General features: G+C 60.2%; 1 protein-coding gene across 1 annotated transcript; it reads right to left on the bottom strand.

The window, feature by feature from the left end:
• Positions 1–6429: 6429 nt before the first annotated feature.
• LOC137455562 (C-signal-like) lies at positions 6430–8655 on the bottom strand. The gene is made up of 6 exons (XM_068166520.1): positions 8411–8655; positions 7807–7872; positions 7408–7595; positions 7096–7254; positions 6864–6983; positions 6430–6630 (listed from the first exon to the last, which is right to left on the bottom strand). The coding sequence occupies exons 1-6, from the start codon at positions 8430–8432 to the stop codon at positions 6517–6519; spliced, it is 669 nt and encodes a 222-aa protein (XP_068022621.1). The 5' UTR covers positions 8433–8655; the 3' UTR covers positions 6430–6516.
• Between the last annotated feature and the right edge of the window lie 2967 nt (positions 8656–11622).

Here is an 11622-nt window from a genome sequence, read left to right as displayed (position 1 = left end):
CACAGCTCTGTGTCCTCCTCCTGCTGGGGACAGCAGAGCTGGAGGCAGTAAGCTTCTCCTAACATCCAGCCTGAACCTCCCCTGGCAGAGCTTGGAACCATCTCCTCTGCTCCTGTCCCTCGTCAGCAGCTTCATCAACTGCCCCTGAGGTTCAGGCCTGCTCAGAGAGCTGTGGGCTCCTTAGTGAGAGCCTTCCCTCTCTAGAAGAGTCTCCTTGTCCCCTGCCTCTGTGGCTCTGAGCTGCACTGGGTCTGTCCCTCCCTCCTGGGGCCCTTCCTTCACTCCCTCCCTGCCCCCATGCCTGACTCTGCTCTGGGAGAGGAAGGCAGACCTGGGGGCATCGTGGCTGTGTGCTGGGCTGGATGTTGCTGTGCCACTGTGCCAGCAGCAGGGCAGTCCCCCCAGTGCTCTGGGTGTCTCTGTGCCAGCAGCAGGGGCAGTCCCCCAGTGCCCTGGGTGTCTCTGTGCCAGCAGCAGGGCAGTCTCCCAGTGCTCTGGGTGTCTCTGTGCCAGCAGCAGGGCAGTCTCCCAGTGCTCTGGGTGTCTCTGTGCCAGCAGCAGGGCAGTCTCCCAGGGCTCTTGGTGTCTCTGTGCCAGCAGCAGGGCAGTCTCCCAGTGCCCTGGGTGTCTCTGTGCCAGCAGCAGGGCAGTCTCCCAGTGCCCTGGGTGTCTCTGTGCCAGCAGCAGGGCAGTCTCCCAGTGCTCTGGGTGTCTCTGTGCCAGCAGCAGGGCAGTCTCCCAGTGCCCTGGGTGTCTCTGTGCCAGCAGCAGGGCAGTCTCCCAGTGCCCTGGGTGTCTCTGTGCCAGCAGCAGGGCAGTCTCCCAGTGCCCTGGGTGTCTCTGTGCCAGCAGCAGGGCAGTCCCCCAGTGCTCTGGGTGTCTCTGTGCCAGCAGCAGGGCAGTCCCCCAGTGCCCTGGGTGTCTCTGTGCCAGCAGCAGGGCAGTCTCCCAGTGCCCTGGGTGTCTCTGTGCCAGCAGCAGGGCAGTCTCCCAGGGCTCTTGGTGTCTCTGTGCCAGCAGCAGGGCAGTCTCCCAGTGCCCTGGGTGTCTCTGTGCCAGCAGCAGGGCAGTCTCCCAGTGCCCCTGGGTGTCTCTGTGCCAGCAGCAGGGCAGTCTCCCAGTGCTCTGGGTGTCTCTGTGCCAGCAGCAGGGCAGTCTCCCAGTGCCCTGGGTGTCTCTGTGCCAGCAGCAGGGCAGTCTCCCAGTGCCCTGGGTGTCTCTGTGCCAGCAGCAGGGCAGTCCCCCAGTGCCCTGGGTGTCTCTGTGCCAGCAGCAGGGCAGTCTTCCAGTGCCCTGGGTGTCTCTGTGCCAGTCTTGGGCTCTCAAGCCTCTGTGGCAGAGTCATGGGAAGCAGGGTGGGACTGGAAAGGTTGGATCCTTGAGGTCCCTGCCCACCTGGCACTCTGTGATTACCTTGCAGACAACTGCTGACCTCACACTTTGTCACCTTCCCTTGCAGGATTCGTCATCTCCTTCTCTGATGCCTACAAAGAAGGTCTCCTTCCAGCTGTGTTTTGTGTGATCTTACAGAAAGAAGCTAAACCAAGTGTCCAGCTCTGGGGCCCCCAGCACAAGAAGGACCTGGAGCTGCTGGAGAAGGTCCAGAGGAGGCCACAAAGATGATCAGAGGGCTGCAGAACCTCTTCTGTGGGGACAGGCTGGAAGAGTTGAGGATGTTCAGCCTGGAGAAGGCTGCAGGCAGACCTCAGAGCAGCCTTCCAGGACCTGAAGGGGCTCCAGGAAAGCTGGGGAGGGACTTCAGACAAGGGCTGGGAGTGGCAGGAGCAGGGAGAATGGCTTGGAGCTGGGAGAGAGGAGACTGAGAGTGGAGAGGAGGAAGGAATTGTTGGCAGGGAGGCTGGGGAGAGCCTGGCACAGGCTGCCCAGGGAGGCTGTGGCTGCCCCCTGCCTGGAGGTGTCCCAGGCCAGGCTGGATGAGGCCTTGAGCAGCCTGGGCTGGGGGGAGGGGTCCCTGGGCATGGCAGGGGGTTGGCACTGGCTGAGCTTTGAGGTCCCTTCCAACCCAACCCATTCTGTGAGTCTAGGAAGCTGAGCCCCCCTGCAGCTGGCTGTGCCTGAACCCTCTGCCCCTCACTGGCAGCCCCAAGGGGCAGAGCTGTCTCCTTAGAGTGCCCCCAGATGCTTTCCTGACGTCTCTACCATGCTCCTTGCTGCACAGTGCTGATGGTGACCACTCCCAAGCCCCCTGGGCACCACCAGGAAGGCAGCAGTTAAAAATAGCAGGCAGAAGGATGGCTCCACTGCTCCTCAGGATTCAGGGCACTCCAGGCAGGGAGCCTGCAGCCTGCAGACCTGTGCTAGGTTGGGCTTGCCTGAGCATGAGAACAGAAACAGAGCCTGGGGGCAGGCAGAGAAGAACTGGAGCTTGGCACAGCAGGCCGACTGGCACCTCCACACCTCTGCAAGGGCACACAGCAGCATGCCCCTGCCTGGGAGTGTTCACAGGAGCACTGCATGGTGGGGCTGGAAGGGACCTCTGGAGCACAGCATCGTGGAGACACCACGTGGACCATTTGGACTGGCCAGGGACTGATCCAGGCTGCAGAGGAACAGAGTGGAGCTCCAGAGCATCTGCAGTGAGCAGTCTGCTGCCTGCTGCAAAGCCATCTCACTCTGAGGGAGAATGGACAGGGGCTGGTGTGTGATGTCCATGAGGCGCTCACAGGAGGTTAGGGTTTGGAAGGGATCCAAAGAGATCTCCCAGTGCCAGCCCCTGCCAGAGCAGGAGCACAGCACCCAGCCCAGGGGGCACAGGAACACATCCAGCCAGGGCTGCACAGGCTCCAGAGCAGGAGACTCCACAACCTCTCTGGGCAGCCTGCTCCAGGCCTCTGGCAGCCTCCCAGCCAAGAAGTTCTTCCTCCTGCTGAGCTGGAACCTCCTGGGCTGCAGTTTCCAGCCCTTGCCTCTTGTGCTCCCCCAGGGCACAGTGAGCAGAGGCTGTCCCTGTGCCTCCCTTCCTGCCCCCCAGCCCTCAGCTCTGGAGAGACATTGCTCAGATCCCTCTCAGCCTTCTCCTCTGCACACTGCACCCCCCCAGGGCTCTCAGCCTCTCCTGCCCAGGCAGTGCTGCAGTCCCTTCAGCAGCCTTGGAGCCCTCCCTTGGCCTCTCTGCAGCAGATCCCTGTCCCTCTGGAGCTGGGGAGCCCAGGGCTGGAGGCAATATTCCAGGTGAGGTCTCTCCAGGGCAGGGCAGAGCAGAGCAGAGGACGAGCTGGCTGCCCTCCTCCTTCCCTTGGAATCACACAACCAACTAGGTTGGAAAAGACCTCAGAGATCATCAAGTCCAACCTATTACCTAATATTACCTTCTCCTATCCCTGCTCCCTTCTGGGTGCAGGGAGGTTGGAGCCAGCTGGGGGCTGGGCTCTTCTCCCAGGCACCCAGCAGCAGAACAAGAGGACACAGTCTTTGAGGGAAGGGAAGGGAAGGGAAGGGAAGGGAAGGGAAGGGAAGGGAAGGGAAGGGAAGGGAAGGGAAGGGAAGGGAAGGGAAGGGAAGGGAAGGGAAGGGAAGGGAAGGGAAGGGAAGGGAAGGGAAGGGAAGGGAAGAGAAAGGGAAGAGAAAGGGAAGAGAAAGGGAAGAGAAGAGAAGAGAAGAGAAGAGAAGAGAAGAGAAGAGAAGAGAAGAGAAGAGAAGAGAAGAGAAGAGAAGAGAAGAGAAGAGAAGAGAAGAGAAGAGAAGAGAAGAGAAGAGAAGAGAAGAGAAGAGAAGAGAAAGAGAAGAGAAGAGAAGAGAAGAGAAGAGAAGAGAAGATTAACCAGGTTGGAAGAGACCTCAGAGCTCATCCAGCCCAACCTATCCCCCAGCACCATCTGATCAACTCAACCATCGCACCAAGGGCTTCAGCCAGGCTCTTCCTAAACACCTCCAGGGATGGGGACTCCACCACCTCCCTGGGCAGCACATCCCAAGGGCCAATCTCTCTTGCTGGGAAGAACTTCTTCCTAACCTCCAGCCTGAACCTCCCCTGGCACAGCTTGAGACTGTGTCCTCTTGGTCTGGTGCTGGGTGCCTGGGAGAAGAGCCCAACCCCTACTTGGCTCCCACCTCCCTTCAGGGAGTTGGAGAGAGCAAGAAGGTCTCCCCTGAGCCTCCTCTTCTCCAGGCTAAGCAACCCCAGCTCCCTCAGCCTCTCCTCACAGGGCTGTGCCCCAGACCCCTCCCCAGCTTTGTTGTCCTTCTCTGGACACCTTCCAGCAGCTCAACCTCTTTCCTAACCTGAGGAGCCCAGAGCTGGACACAGGACTCAAGGGGTGGCCTGAGCAGTGCTGAGCACAGGGCAGGATGAGCTCCCTGCTCCTGCTGGCCACACTGCTCCTGCTGCAGGCCAGGATGCCCTTGGCCTTCTTGGCCCCCTGGGCACACTGCTGGCTCATGTTCAGCCTACTATCAACCACTCCCCCCAGCTCCCTTTCTGCCTGGCTGCTCTCCAAGCTGTGCAGGGGGAAGTTTAGGCTGGACCTTAGAAAGAAGTTCTTCACAGAAAGAGAGGAATGGGCTGCCCAGGGTGGGGATGGGGTCGATGTCCCTGGAGGTGTTTAAGACAAGCCTGGCTGAGGTGCTTGGTGCCATGGTCTGGTTGATTAGTTAGGGTTGGGTGATGGGTTGGACTTGATGATCTTGGAGGTCTCTTCCAACCTGGTTGATGAAAGGCTGGAGGTGAGGAGAAAGTTCTTCCCAGAGAGAGTTGTTGGCCATTGGGATGTGCTGCCCAGGGAGGTGGTGGAGTCCCCATCCCTGGAGGTGTTCAAGAGGGGCTTGGAGGTGGCACTTGGAGCCATGGTTTAGTAGCCATGAGGTGTTGGGTGACAGGTTTGGACTTGATGATCTTGGAGGTCTTTTCCAACCTTATTGATTCCGTGCTTCTGTGCTTCAGACTGCTGCCTGCTGTCTGTGGAGCCTGGTGCTGCCCCACTTCAGCTGCAAGCTGAATGTTTGGCTGTGTCCTGGGTAGGGAGGTTAGGGGAGGTATGGGCTGGGGGGGGTGCAGCATGTGAGGCCTGGGGTTTGGCCTGGACTGGGGGAAGGTTTGGGGAAGGTGATGGCCTTGTGAGGTTTGGGAGAAGCCCAGGCTGGGGAGGTGTGTGGTGTTCTGGTAAGGCTCTGGTGTAGTTAGGTGGCAGCAGTACTCCCATGTACATGTCCTGTTCCTCCCAGTCCTGCGTGGAACCCTTCCTTCTACCCCTCCTGGGGAGGCATAGAAGAGGATCTGTCCCCTCCCTAAACAAGACAGGACACCAGAAACGAGCCCCAGGGCACTGATTAACTCTCTCCACCTCTCCTGTTTTCTCTTTCTCCTCCCTCCCCTCCCTCCCTCCCTCCCTCCCTCCCTCCCTCCCTTCCTTCCTTCCTTCCTTCCTTCCTTCCTTCCTTCCTTCCTTCCTTCCTTCCTTCCTTCCTTCCTTCCTTCCTTCCTTCCTTCCTTCCTTCCTTCCTTCCTTCCTTCCTTCCTTCCTTCCTTCCTCTCTTTCTTTCTCTTTCTTTCTCTCTTCCTCTCTTTCTTTTTCTTTCTCTTTCTCTTTCTTTCTCTCTTTCTCTCTCTCTTTCTTTCTTTCCTTTCTTTCTTTCTCTCCTTCTTTCTTTCTCTCCTTCTTTCTTTCTCTCCTTTCTTTTTCTCTTTCTCTTTCTTTCTATCCTTTCTTTCTCTCCTTCTTTCTTTCTCTCTTTCTTTCTCTTTCTCTCTTTCTTTCTTTCCCTTTCTTTCTCTCTCTTTCTTTCTCTCTCTTTCTTTCTCTTTCTCTCTTTCTTTCTTTCTTTCTCTCTCTCTTTCTCTTTTTCTTTCCTTCTTTCTCTCTCTCTTTCTTTCTCTTTCTCTCTTTCTTTCTTTTTCTCTTTTCCTCTCTTTCTTTTCTTTCTTTCTCTCTCTCTTTCTTTCTTTCTTTCTCTCTCTCTTTCTTTCTTTCTCTCTCTCTTTCTCTCTCCCTTTTTTCTTTCTGTTTTGTTTGCTCCCTCCTCTGTCTCTTTAACAGACACTCTCCTCTTGAGACATGACCTCATTTGTGTCTCCCTTTCACTCACAGGACTGTGCAGACAAGGACTGCTTCTCCTTCCCAACCTTCCAGTTGAGACAAACCCTAGCCCAGCTGAGGGCTGAGGGCAGCTGGTCCCACTGACCCCAGGCCCCCAAACACCCTGGGCAGGGGGAAAGGCATCCCTGGGAGGTCAAGCTGGTCGCCAGCCCTGTGGGTGCTTGGAAGGTCCCTCCAGAGGGGACTCTGCCCTGGCCTTCTTCAGGGAACATCTCCAGGGGGTGGTCACAGTGCCACAGGGCCTGCAGGCTGTCACTTGTGGGGTCCCCAGTGACAGCTGTGGGTCATGGGATAGCCACAGGCACTGCCACATGCAGAGATGAGGAGAGGGATGCCAGGGAGGGGCAGCCACCAGGCACTGGCACCGCATCAGAGCTGGGAGATCACAGGCAGAGGTTTATTGAGGTGTTAGCACAGGCAGCATCAGCACAGGGTCCCACTGCCAGCAGGCTGGGCTGGCATCTCACCAGGGCACCACCTTCCCCTCCCAGTCCAGGAAGGTGCCGGTGTCCTTCTCGGAGAGGGAGGAGAGCACCTTCAGCATCCCTTGTATGCTGGCATCCACTGTCACAGGGGGCTGTGGGGCAGAGGGGCATGGTCGGCTTGTGCCCAGGCCTGGCTCAGGGCTGCCCTGGGGCAGCTGTGGCCAGGGGAAGGAGCCCCTTGGGCTGAGGAGAAAGCGCCAGGCCCAGACACTGGGCCCAGCAGGAGCCCAGGGAATGGGCACCAGGAACCCAGGGTCAGGCAGGGAGGTCAAAGCAGGGGCCCAGAGCAGCAGCACTGAGGACACTGCCATGGTGAAGCTCATACCTGGTGCCCAGCAGCGCTCCCCATGTCAGTTTGCACCCAGCCAGGGTGCAGAGCAACGCAGAGGATGCCGTGCTCCCGGTACCCCAGGGACTGGCACTTGGTCAGCATGTTGAGAGCAGCCTGTGGGGACACAGGAGAGGCTGCTGGAGGCAGGGCAAGGCTGGCTGCAGAGGGCCATGTCCAGGTGCCAGGGCAGGGCAGCAAATCTGTGCTCAGCATGGCCTGGGGGTACCTTGCTGCAGCGGTAGGAGACAATCTGCATCAGATCCCAACCCAAGGGAGCAGAAATGCAGCCACCAGAGCTGGAGATGTTGACGATGGCTGCCTTGCTGCAGCTCAGTGCTGAGCCTGGGCTCCCCTGGGCAGCCTTCTTCAGCAAGGGCAGGAATGCCTTGGGGGAGAGAAGAGGAGATGGAGGCAAAAAGCAGCCCCACAGGCTCCTGAGCTCCAGGCTGCAGCTCCACAACCTGAGGCAGAGGCAGGACCCTCTCCCACCTGTACTTTATGCTCCACTGGGACAGCCCAGCTTGGGTGAGGCTCTCACCTGGCCTATCAGCAAGGGCCCAATAGTGTTGGTGGTGTAAATCTGCCTCATGTCCTCCAGGGTCTCATTTGCAAGTGAATTAATCTTGAGAATCCCAGCGTTGTTGATGAGAAGGTTCAGCCCTGAGCCCCCCAGGTGCTTCTCGACTGTGGCTGCAGCTGCCTTGATGCTGGCAGGGTTGGAGACTTCTGCAGAGCCAACACAGGGCAGGTCAGAGCCCACAGCCCCCTGCTGCCATGGGGTCCTCTGTGACCCCTTGGGGATATTCCCTTGGGGCTGGCCACAGGCAGGAGGGATGGCAGTGACTGGTGACTGCAGGCACCTGCCTGTTGGCACAGCTCCCTGCTGGGCACTGGGCAGAGGAGCCAAGGTGAGGGACTCCCACCGTGGGGCACCTACCGAGAGGGACAATGACCAGGTTGGGGTGCTTGGAGGCCAGGTTCTGTAGCTCCTGCAGAGAGGGAACTGTGTGGGCACATAGAGGCAGCAGGGGCTGTGCAGAGGCTCAGCCTTTCCCAGGCACAGTTGGTGTTGCCCTGGCTCCATCCCAGACCTGCCTCACACCAGCACCCTGCTCCCCTGGGACTGGGCTCCATGCCTCCCACACACGGCAGTGTCCCCTCCTCACAGCCCCTGCCCAGCTGGTTCCACAGCCAGCCCAGCCCAGCTGCCCTGTGCCATGGCTGCCCAGCTGCACCCCCAGCCCTTTGCCAGCCCCCTCCCTGCTGCAGCTGCTGCCCTGTCCCCCAGCTGCCATCCCCAGCCCTGCCCAGTGCATCCCAGCCCAGCCTCACCTGTGCTCGCTGCCCCCCTGGGGTCCCTGCACCCTGCAAAGACCCACTTGGGTGGGGTTGGCAGCCCCAGGAAGCGCTGGACGAAGCCCAGGCCGATGCCCCGGTTGGCACCGGTCACCAGAAGGGAGCAGCCCCCGAGCCCTGCCATGCTGCCGCGGCTCCGCTGCCCCCGTGCCCCGCGGGTGCCTGCTGCTCCTGGGCTGGCTCACCTTTTCCCACAAGGGCTTGCATCAGCCCCTGGCCGTGGGGAATTGCCTGCCCCAGTCTCCTGGCCGTGCTCCATACCCATGATCCACCACCTTGCCTGGCAGCCAGGAGCCAAGCCCGGGCAGGGAAGGTCCCAGGCTGGGCGGCTGGGGAGCCGCTCCCCACACCGGCCCCTGCCCCGCAGCTGCTGGCTCCTCGGGGCCAGGCTGCCCTCTCCTACCAGCGGCACCCTCCCCCCTGGCACGCCAGGCTCTGCCTCTCCCCTCTGCCAAGGTCAGGCAGGCAGGGATGGACTCCCTGAGCGCTGTTTGTTGGCCTTAATTTTTGCAACGTCACCGCCAGGGTCAGGGCTGAGCAGCTGAGTGTCCCTTGGCCACCACAGCAGCCTGAGAAACGTGGAAGCCCTCCAGGATCCCTTGGACAGCCTCCAGAGCAGCCTGGAGCCAGCTCTTCCTCAGGGGCTGCTCTAACTCCAGCTGTAGGATTTCAGTCGTAGGAATAAACCCCAGGTCTGCCCCTGGGCTGTACCTGTGGGGTGCTCAGAGCAGGGCCTGTGCCCAGACACCCCCAGCACAGAAGCATGAGGCCATGGGATGCTCCAGGCTGGAAGGGAGCTCCAGAGCTCAGCCAGTCCCAGCCCCTGCCCTCAGCAGGGACATCCCCAGCTGCAGCAGCTTGCCCACAGCCCTCTCCAGCCTCACCTTGAGGATCTCCAGGCCTGGAGCCTCAAGCACCTCCCTGGGCAGCCTGCTGCAGTGCTCCAGCAGCCTCCTGGGGCAGAACTTGTTCCTCACATCCAACCTCCATCTGCTCTGCTCTAGGCTGAAGCCATTGCCCCTGCAGGCCTTTGGGAGCAGTCTCTCTGCAGCCTTCCTGTAGCCCCCTCCAGGTCCTGGCAGGCTGCTCTGAGGTCTCCCTGGAGCCTTCCCTGCTCCAGGCTGCACAGCCCCAGCTCCCTCAGCCTGGCCCCACAGCAGAGCTGCTCCAAGCCCCTCAGCATTTCTTGGGGCCTCCTCTGGAGCCTCTGCAGCAGCTCCAGGCCCTGCCTGTGCTGAGGGCTCCAGAGCTGCACACAGCACTGCAGCTGAGCTCTCAGCAGAGCAGAGTGGCAGAATCCCCTCTCTGGCCATGCTGCTTTGGATGCAGCCCAGGCTGCCCTTGGCCTTCTGTGCTGCAGGCTCCCACTGCCTGCTCCTGGGCAGCTCCTGCCCCCCCCAGCACCCCCAAGGCCTTTTCCTCAGGGCTGCTTGCTCTGCCCTCCTCCCCCAGCCTGTGGTGACAGTGAGGATGGTTCCAGCCCAGGGGCAGGACCTGCCCTTGCTCTCTTCAGCCTCAGGAGCTTCTCCTCTGCACCACCTCTCCAGCTTGGCCATGCCCCTCTGGATGCCCTCCTGCCCCTCTGGCACACCCACAGCACCACTCAGCCTGGTGCCATCTGCAGAGTGCTGCTGGTGCCTGGGTCCTGCTGTCTCTAGCAGGGATACAAACACTAACCAGCACAGGTCCCAGTGCAGACCCCACGGGGACACCACTGCCACTGCTCTGCAGCTGGACTTGGGGCCACTGAGCACCCCCTCTGGATGTGACCATTCCCCAGCCACTTCCTTACCCCCTGAAAATCCACCCAGCAAACCTCCATCTCTCCACCTTGGCCAGCAGGATGCTGTGGGGACAGTGTCAGAGGCCTTGCAGCAGTCCAGACAGATCCTATGCAGAGCTAATCCCTTACCCTCTGGCAGTCTCTTCCTCAGAGTCATTAGGTTGGGCAGGCAGGGCCTGCCCCTAGCAAATCCCTGCTGGCTGCCCTGAATCACCTCCCTGTCCCCCATTGGCATCTAGGAGGGTCTGCTCCATGAACTTCCCAGGCAGGAGGTGAGGTTGCTACTTCCCAGGCTCCTCCTTGCTACCTTTTGAACAGTCCCCAGGGACTGCACCTGGCTGCCAGAGCTGCTCAGAGAACCCCAGAGCTGGCAGGGCTGGAAGGGAGCTCCAGGCTCAGCCAGCTCCAAGCCCCTGCCATGGGCAGGGACACCTCACCCCACAGCAGGTTGCTCACAGCCACCTCCAGCCTGGCTGCAAACACCTCCAGGCATCAGCAGGAGGCTTCCACCTGGGCCAGGCTCTCACCACCCTCCTGGGCGACAACTTCTTCCTCACATCCAATCTGCTCAAACCCCCCCAGTCCTGTCCCTCCCTGACCCCTTCCAAAGTCCCTCCCCAGCTTTCCTGCAGCCCCCTGCAGCTCCTGGAAGGCCACCAGAAGGTCTCCCTGGAGCCTTCTCCTCTGCAGCCTGCACAACCCCAACTCTCTCAGGCTGTGCTCAGAGCAGAGCAGCTCCAGCCCTCTGCTCAGCCTCCTGGCCCTGCTCTGGACACCTTCCAGCAGGTATCACGGAGAGTGGCCTGGCAACTGCCTCAGCTAATTCCCTCAAGTCTCTGGGCTGCATCTCTTCAGTTCCCATGGATTGTGTACAGGTGCCTCAGCTGATCACACACCCTGCCTGAGCTTACAGTGGGAGGAACTGTGTCCATGATATGGACTCATCCATCCCAGGATGGTCCAGGCAGTCCCTGCTTCCTTTCTGCAGCACTGAGGCACCAGATCCAACCCCCCAGACTCAGCTCCCAGCTGCTACACAAAGAGAACATCTCTGGTGGATAAGGAGCTTTGAGATGGACCTGAAGGCCCCTAAGGAGTTCTTGCTGTGCCTCATGGCAATGGGGAAGCACCACCTGTGTGTCTCTGTGTGCTGGGGATACCCTGTGGGCAGGATCTGGCCAGAGGCTCCTCTTCTGTGGCCAAGCTGTGCAGGGATGGTTGGGGAGCTGGCAGCCAGCAGGCAGCTGTGTGCTGAGCTGCAGCCAGAGCAGGGAGAGCAGCAGCACAGGGAGGGGATTCTGCCCCTCTGATCTGCTCTGCTCAGCCCCCACCTGCAGCACTGCCTCCAGCTCTGGGGCCCCCAGCACAAGGAGGACCTGGAGCTGCTGGAGAGGCTCCAGAGGAGGCCACAGAGATGAGCAGAGGGCTGCAGAACCTCCCCTGTGGGGCCAGGCTGGGGATGGGGAAAGGCAAAGGGGATGGGGATTCAGATGGAGATGGAAATGAGTCTGGGAACCTGGTGTGGAGATTGCAGATGGGGTTGGGGATGTGGATGAGGCTGGGATTGGGGATGGGAATGAGGATGCAGATGGGGCTGGGAAAGGGAATGAGGAT

The sequence above is a fragment of the Melanerpes formicivorus genome, unplaced genomic scaffold (assembly GCF_026170545.1).
Source record: "Melanerpes formicivorus ecotype bairdi unplaced genomic scaffold, bMelFor1.0.p_v2 SCAF_102, whole genome shotgun sequence".
Classification (NCBI taxonomy): domain Eukaryota; kingdom Metazoa; phylum Chordata; class Aves; order Piciformes; family Picidae; genus Melanerpes; species Melanerpes formicivorus.
Note: the sequence above shows the minus strand (reverse complement) of the source record. Positions and strands in the feature narration are given on the sequence as shown.